The 8,798-nt window shown below is 41.0% G+C and overlaps 1 protein-coding gene across 1 annotated transcript in view; it reads left to right on the top strand.

Moving 5' to 3' along the window:
* LOC149249867 (DNA-binding enhancer protein-like protein) overlaps nt 1-8,265 on the top strand; it is a 109,179-nt gene extending 100,914 nt beyond the window's left edge. Inside the window, exons 3-4 of the mRNA XM_089458809.1 lie at nt 7,540-7,606; nt 7,738-8,265. Coding sequence (XP_089314935.1) covers nt 7,540-7,606; nt 7,738-7,818 — 148 coding nt within the window. The 3' untranslated portion in view covers nt 7,819-8,265. The remainder of the gene's footprint in view (nt 1-7,539; nt 7,607-7,737) is intronic.
* Nucleotides 8,266-8,798: the final 533 nt, after the last annotated feature.

Here is an 8,798-nt window from a genome sequence, read left to right on the forward strand (position 1 = left end):
AGCTCTTTGGTCAGAACTTTCTTTGACATTTTTTGCATTCGACCTCAAGTTATATCTCTGCTGCTGCTCAGTTTGTAGAATAGCTCCTCTGTCCCACTCCTGACTGTTTTGTTCTTGCAACAATGATTCTTCATAAGCAGCCAGAGTAAAAAATGCAGCACTACCTTTATCTTCCATGCAGTGAATTTCATCCTCATCTTCTTCAAATTGTTCCTCCTCCATGACTACATTTTGGAAAGGAGCTTTAACTTTATGTTCTTCTTTTGATTCTTCACCCCTCTGAATTATTTGCAACTGTTCATTTGCTCTTCTGAATGGATTTGGATTTCTTGGAGCAAATGTGTTCTGCTGCCTTGTTTTTCCTGAATTTTTCTCAACCTTTAGCTTAGAAATTTCAGCAGCCAATGACTCTATCATCTTAGTCATTTTGTCTAATTTAGGCTCTGAAGATGATGCAGAAGAAGTAGAAGCCTGACCTCTCTGCCTCCTTCTATCAGCTTGACTTTTGAGCTTTTCTATAGCCATGATATTAGACTCTACTTCTAGGGCTGCATCCTGCATATCTGCCAGAGTGGCACATCTCCTTTCTCTCAACAATAGGCAGAAATCTAAGTCAAAAGCATTGGCATAAGTGAGTTTGGCAGAGGTGGGGGTAGGTTTTACCTCAGCTGGTATCTTATTATACATTCGATTAAATCTTTTATTAAAATCAGGCAAAGATTCACCATTTTCCCTCTTTAGGTTACCAAACTCAGTATGGTAATACAGTAGGTCTTTTTTATCTCCCCAGTGCTTCAAAAATGCATCATCTAATGCTTCAATATCTGTTATAGATCTCTGGGGTAATTCTCTGAACCACTTCCTAGCCTCTCCATCAAGGCTCTGGACAAAAACTCTCATCCACACATCATTTTCACTTATATCTAAATTACTAGCATAATTGTAAAAAGCTTATAGGTGCTCTTCTGCTGTTACTCCCTCTGTTCTAGTGAATTTAGGCATACATTTTTGATATTCTCCCACAGGCATAGGATTTAAAGGAACAGGCAAGACTAAAGGTCCATATCTAGCAGCAACAATTCTCTCAATCTTCGTGGGTGCTTGCTGTCCTGCCATGATTGAGATATGTGGAAGAACAATGGCAGATTGAATAGTAGGAACTAATGTGATGGATGGTAGAGACCAAGGGATGTTTTGGACTAAATGGGAAGTTTTCTTTGGACTGAGATTCAAAGGGGAACTAACTGACAAAGGGGCTGTATTAATCTCTGAAGGAATTTCCTTAATAACAGTACTGGGGTCTAAATCTTTAAACTGTATATCTTCAGCAATAACTTTATCTTTAAATGTTGCATGAGATTTCTTAGGCTTACCTGATCCTGATGCCCCTTTCTGTGATGCTTTCTTCGATTTGACAGTCCTCTCAGAGTCATGCACTGGTTCAACTGGTGATTTCTGAGGATTTCTTCGAGTATGTCTCACAAACTGAGGTAGAACTTCAAAGTGGAGTTACCAAAGGATGGTCTTCCTCCAGTGGAGTCGCCAGATAGATGATTACAACTAGAATATGTGCCCAAACCTTGTCTATCATCAAAGTTTGGAACTGTGTCGTTCTCCCAGGGAAGCTGAGCTTCAATTCTCCTCTCCCCGGCAACGACGCCAATTAATGTTATCACCCCAAGAAACTCTCATAGATTGTATCTCAGAGATGCTCGGGAACGTTACAAACTCAACAAAAACGTTGGAAAATGGTGGATGAATGAAAGAAATGCTGCATATTCAAGCCAGATAACCACTTCTACTATGCTTGACCCCAGACATGGGTGAACACCCCCAGACTACAAGGCTTTAGACCACCAATTACTCACAGTTTAAGGAAAATGTGATGATGGAGAATACTGATCACACCAGCAGATGCACAGGACCCGGTGATGGCCAACTGCAACCAGTTAAAAGGTCTGTAAATCTATTTCCTAATGCACAGATAGGATGACTGCTCCTTGGCATTAAAACAACAGAAACCTACATACAAATTCAATGATGCATGCTAAATTCTAACACAGAGGTGGGATGACAACCCCTCTAATGCTAAACATCAACAGCACATGAATAAATGCATAATAGGCACAACCTGGAACAAAGAAGAAGTGGAAAGTGAGCAATTAACAACAAAAGAAGCTTGCATTAGCTGAAAATGAAGACTAGAAGCTGCAGGTATCACAGTAGTTACAGTCTCCAGAAGTTGAACCTTACATCAAGATAACATTCATTAACCTGATTACATCTTCCTTTTGGGTATATATAGAGTTTGTTTTCAAAAATGGCTCTGCTGTCCTAAGCGTGGAGGGGTCATAATTGGCCACCAACCACATTTACAATTAGATATGGGTCCTTGTTGCACACTGTGTGTTTTAATGAATCAATTTGACATTTACTGGTACTTTGTTGTCCTTCCTGAATAGGTGAAGTATTATTTGAATGAATCTCAATAACTGCTGCAGTGATTGAATTGCTCGAGGATCATCCTTCTCGTCCTTGGCCGTGCTGTTCTTTGAATGTGGTAACTGAGGATTTAATGCACAAAGTATTGAACCATGGGCTCCTTTCTTCTTCGGGTGCACAGGACTGCCACAAACACGAAAATTGCATTGAAAAACGGATGAGGAGCTGATAACGAACGCTAGCCGTCGGATGGATCAGACAGACGACCGAGATCTGTTGGCGGGCAACATCGGGAGAAAACAGAAGCGCGATGGAATACTAGTCGTTAGATCTGGCAAATTGGATGGCTGAGATCGGATTACGGAGGCTATCGGAAGACAGGGGAGTGGGGAGATCGAGGACCGTCGGATCGCGAGATGGACAATCGGACGGTGGATGGGCGCGGAAGCTGCGGGACAGTTAACGGGCGGGAGTTGTGCATGTGGGCGGTAAGCGGTTTCCCTGCACCGCTCACGGGAGTTGGGCGGTTTTCGAACATGATGGCGCGATCCAGTAATAAGGCGCCGCGTGGTAGATGGGACGGTGAGGAAACATCTTTCCTCGCTGACTAATAGGCGTGCAAGTTACGAGAGCGGGGGCTGCGTAAATCGTCGGATCCTGCGGGAGAAAATCGGACAACAAAGAATTAAAACATGTGCTTTAATTGATATGACAGGTGAAAAGATGTAAAAAAGGCTAGCGAAAGGGTTATAACAGGTTATCGGGTTTTCATAGTATTTAAACAAAAACGCGCGGGAGCTAAGTAAACAAGGGTTTTATGCCAAAAGTGGGTGTAAAACAGGGTAGCGGGAGTTATAAGGAGAAAAGGGAAAATGAAAGAGAAAGCACGAAAAAGAAACTGCTGCCAGCCTTATACAACCAAACCAGCACTGCTCAACACCTATTTTAATCCATCAAGTGTCAAAGAATAGCAGAGCTAATAGATAGTGTGAGGTATTTCTCACACAATTTTCTGTAGCAGTTGCTGGGGCAGAAAAACATCAAAAGGAAGAAGAGATACTGTTGAGGGAATTCTTCCTTATAGGACTTCCAGCCAAGAAGTCCGAAATCTCATTTGCTGAGCAACAAAAGGGAGCAGTAGATCTACTAACTCCAGCAGGGAGTGCGTAGGCCAACCCAGTAGCAGTGCAGAGGAGAGAGGAGGCAGTGCGACATTTCATTGGCAGAGATGGCAGCTAATGTGTTACGAGATCAAGATCGGTTGGAGGGTGCATCCAACTATGTGATCTGGAAGGCAAGGATTTCATGCCTTATGGATGAGCACGATCTCAAAACCTATGTCGACAGTGTGGTAGCTGTACCCGTAGATCCAGATCTGCTCAAGAAGTACAAGGCTAAAATGGCGAAGGCCAAACGATTGATCCTCGACGGAGTGAGAGATCACATAGTGTGTCACATTGCCGGAAAGGATATTGCTCGATAGATGTGGGAAGCATTGACCACGTTATACGCAGGATATTCCAAGTAGCGGAAGATGTACTTGGAGCAGAATATGAGATCCACGTAGATGCAAAAGGGGCAACACATTGATCCTTTCCTAACGAAGCTTCAGGAGATCCGAGACTCGTTGGTAGCTGTGGTGTCAACACCTCAGCCTACCGAGATGGTGATGCTGACCCTGAATTTAGTCTCAGAAAAATGGCAAAGTGTTTGCCCAGAGTATCCTGGGCAGAGAGAGATTTCCAGATTGGGAAGGAATGCGCGCTGCTCTTCAGTAGGAAGACATGAGGAGAGACTTAGTCAAGTGCAAATTTGATAATAGCAGCAACAACAGTGGGTCGAAGCCAATAGAGGAGGAAGAAAATGCAACCCTTGCATCTAAGGGGCAGCAGGAGCAGCGGAAGAAGAAGAAAGATGTTTCGAAGATCAAGTGCTTTCGACGTGGTGAACTTGGTCACTACGCTACACAATGTCCTATCAAGAAGAAGGACAAGGAAGAGAAGCATGATCTGAAGGCTGCATCCGCAAAGATTGAGGAGGAAGAGTTTGCCATGGTTGCCTAGATACCTCCAGGGGAGAGGTGGGGTGATCTAGAACTGTAGTTTCGAAAGAACTGCAGATGGGCAGGATCCTTGAGGAGTCCACCTCTTGGATCGATACCTTGCTACGAGAGCCTAGATCAGAAGTAGTAGGATGGACCATTTTCAGTCTGTGCAGAGGAGTGCCGGAGTGACAGTTGTAGTGGCTAGGAGCGCCAGAGATTGAGCAGCGCAAAGCAGAGTTGGCAGCAGTGCAAAGTCAGTAGTAGCGCAGGGGCTTCAGAGGGTCAGCATAGAGACTAGCAGCAGTCAGAACTCCAACAACAAATGCATCATGCTAAACACATGTTTAGTAATTTTGGATGCTTTTCCGTTGCTGGTGCAGTGGCAGTAGCAGTTGGAGAAGGTTACAGTGTTGGCAGTGGCAGTGCTAGTAGCAGCATAGATGCAAAACTTATGAGGGTTGTAGTACATATGCAATGTTGGCAGTGGCAGTGTCAGCAGCTGTATAAATGCAGTATTTTCGTAGAAGCTGGTGGGCAGTGATGTCAGACATCAACAATGCAGAGAGAGATGTTACAGAGAAGGGTGATGCTTCAGCAAGTTGCATTGCTAGAGCACATTCCTTGCTAAGAGGGAGTGCTGATTTCTGGTAGCATCGGATGTGCTCTAAGCCTCAAAATTTGCAGAAAGGCTTGGACACTTGTATTCCATAATACCCATAAATCTTTTTGGGAAATTCCACTCGGAGACAGTTTTATTAAAATAATTAATTATTTTTGATTGGTGCCTAAGTCTAAACTTAGGAAATTAAAATAATTAAAGGGCATTAATCAAACTGTGGGTGAAACTTCTAGAAGAAGACGAGGATCAAGCCAAAATGATTTGAGCCATTGATTAGAATCTAATCTGTGCCGTTGGTTCTCAACTGAAGGATTATAAGAGGAGGCTTGATGGGCATTTGGAAAACACATCAGTGAGAGATCAAGAGATTGAATTTCTCAGAGAGGGTAGCGCAAGAGTTGCTAGAGAGAAGATCGAAGTGATTTCTTGCAGTGGGGGGCATGGATAGTTCTGGTTGGAGAGTTTCTTGATCGGGAATACATCGCAAAGGGAGTTGAGAGATATCCAAAAGAGGCAGCGTAGAGGCTACACTGGGCAACGTAGGTTGATGCAGAAGCAGTGCAAAGCCTAAGAGGAGATTTGTATTTTGCTAGAGAAGTTGAGTTCTGGAGCTAGAAGCCGAGGTGTGAGATCGGGAGGGCAGAAGTCGAAGTCTTAGAGGCAAATCGACCTACAAAAGGAGTGACGCAGTCCCCAGAAGCTGTGACGCGGGGCCTATGCAGTGAGTGTGCAGAGGCAGCAAGGGACTAGCCATTCTGTGGCTGGATCAGTCAGGATCACTAGTGATAGTGTGAGGTATTTCTCACTAATTTCTCTGTCAGCCATATTCTCTGTATTGGATAGCCAACAAGGCAGCCAAAGATTGTAATCAGAAAACAACTGCTTAATAATACAAACTCTTAGCTACTGCACCGGTTTTCCCGCATTGGGTTTTTCCAGGGACGTTTGTCCAAAAATAACGGTGTAATGTGTTGTATATTTCTTTCTTGCTCAATTTCTTGTTTCTGCATATAAATTTAATTGGTGAAGGCTGCAACGTATTAGTTTCGGTATTTTCTGTAGGAAGTAGTATATAATTTGTTCAGTAATTAACAAATAGAAGGAACTTAATCAGTTGCTGTAGTAGAAATTTGGGCTTCCAAATTTTCACATATTTAACGTTGTAGACTTGTAGCCTTATCAGGAACCCGAGGAAGAGACAAATGAAGAAGAGCAGATTTAGTGGGAGACACAATTACCTACAACTCAAAATCTACAGATGGAAATGATTCTTGACGTAAAGCTCATTAAAAGAACCAAAAACAAAAATTATTATGAGTACTTGGTTAAATGGAAGGGTCTTCCAACTAAAGAAGCAGTTTGGATAGATAAAGCAGAGACCCTGAAGTGTGGTAGCCTTGTTGCAGATCTCATGGACAGGAGTCCATGAATCTTTTTGTTCCCAGGGAGTTTGATGTATACTGGTGGAGCTAACCAGTGTCATAGTGAAAGGTAGAAGAACAAGTTCAAGTTTTGGCTCAGGCCCAAAAAGACAAAAATTCATGAAAGCGTAGAAGTATTTCAAGGACCATATTACAACTTAGTCTAAGAAGCCATAGCCTTTGAAGTTCACAGAAGATAAAATGCCTTAATTAATAAAAACACTGTAGCTGCCTCTGGTTGTAGCCAGCGATATGTATTCAGAAGTCTTCCCAGAAATTTAAAATTTCAACACAAGTCTCCTCCTCTAGCCTCCTCTTATGCCATTTCCTATTTTTTTTTTTCTTCATGTATGTATCTCCTCTTTTCAATTCAAATTACTCTCTTTGAATGGAGAAAAGAGTCCTATTCCAACTTTTCTTAACTTCCAGAATGTAGGGGATAAGATGCTAGGATGTAGGAGGTGGTTACCTAAATCGAAGGGATGGTTAGGTCCATTACTATCTTAAATTAGGTTATAGGCTAGGCTCAACATCAATATTATAAAAGAGTGAAGCGCTAGGGTGATGGCAAGCTGGGTTAGACAATTAGGCATAAGAAACACTCCTTTGGATCCCCTTACCTTTCCCTTCTCATGCTATTGTAGCCCTTTTAGGTGCTCATTCTCGGTTAGTTTGCCTTAAAAGACCATTTTTTTTTTTTTTGGAAACGTTTACCAAAAGCACATCTAGTCATTCACTAGTTGGGCTTTGGGCCTGAGTTCCCCATTAGGAATTTATATAATACATTTACATCAGTTAGAACATATGCATAATCAGGTCCAAGACATTTGAAGGGCCAAATTCTGGTTGTATTATGTTATCGGCAATCTGCTGCAAATATCTTCCATTTGTAGTTTTTAACTTTTTTACTTGGTTTTTGATCTGATTGGAGATGAGGGCATTTTTATGAAGATTGCCTTTTAAATGGTGGTTTTGACATTGAAATTGGAACTAACTTCTAAGAAACTATGCAGAGAAAAAGAACTTGCAGCTGTCAAAATTGATCCAGCTGATGTAGACCTGATTGCAACTGAGCTTGAGGTTTAAGCATTTCTTGGACACACGTTATTACTTCTGTCATTTTCTGTGTTCCAATGTTTTTTTTATAGTTTATAAAATTTATTTTGTACTGTCTGACATGTAGTTGGATTAACTTTTGATGTGTGGTCCAGTTGGACAAGAAAGTGGCTGAGAGGACATTGCGAGAACATAAGGGTGATGCAGTAGCAGCTATACAGTCTTTGCTTCATTGATAAAGCTCAAATATCGTCTTTAAATAAGATAGTAAACTCAATAAATCTAGTTGCATTGTATCCTAGAAGCTTGCAAAGGGGCAATTTCGGAGAAGTTAAGGTTATGCTGAAGCTGCAAAAACTGCCAATTGACTTTTGTAGACTGACTAATTTGGTGCATTACTGTAATAGTTGATTCATTTGTGGAATTGTGTATACAGGTATCAGTAGTTTTCTGTAGATTCCTTTGGCACATTGGACAAGTTTGAAGTGACAATGAATGATATGATATTTTATAATGAATTATTACTGGCAACAACCATGCACTGATCAATAAATTTTTTGGAAAAATGGCTTGTAAGTGTATATGTACTTGGGGGTTGCAATCTAGAGATAATTGTGTTCATTATGTATTTTTTAATTGAAGTGCATCATGTTGCACTGACTGTAAAAATGATTTTGATTAAAGACCGAGGAGAATCCTTAATTTAAAATAAGTTTGGGAGAGTAGATTTTTCCTCAGAAATATATATACCCAAAGAGTTACAATCTAGAGATAATTGTGCTGGTTATGTATTTTTTAATCGAAGTGTATCTGGTTTCATTGGTTGTAAAAAAAATCTGATTATGAACCGAGGAGAAACCTTATTTAAAAGTTATTTCATAGTTTGGAAAAAGTAGTTTTTTAAACAGAAACAAAACAAAATCCTTCTCTCTTTATATTTTATCTCCAACAAAAAATAGCTATTTCATTCAAATATGAAAAAATCACATGCTCAAGTGTCTTGTCGATAGGTCGATAAGATAATTTTCTGCCAAAGACCCTGAAAAGCCAATAAACTTGGCACATTAATCTAGTTGATATTGTTTCAAGAGATCAGGTACCATATAGTAATCCAAATACAAAGAAAACCTAAATACAAATACATGGTCTCACCCAACCCATCCACTCTTTGCATATTATTCATAAAAAACAAAATTAGATACCCGCTACTACATCG

This window comes from Pinus tabuliformis, chromosome 7 (assembly GCF_031772625.1).
Source record: "Pinus tabuliformis cultivar Carrire ecotype Pingquan chromosome 7, CPIR1, whole genome shotgun sequence".
NCBI lineage: Eukaryota > Viridiplantae > Streptophyta > Pinopsida > Pinales > Pinaceae > Pinus > Pinus tabuliformis.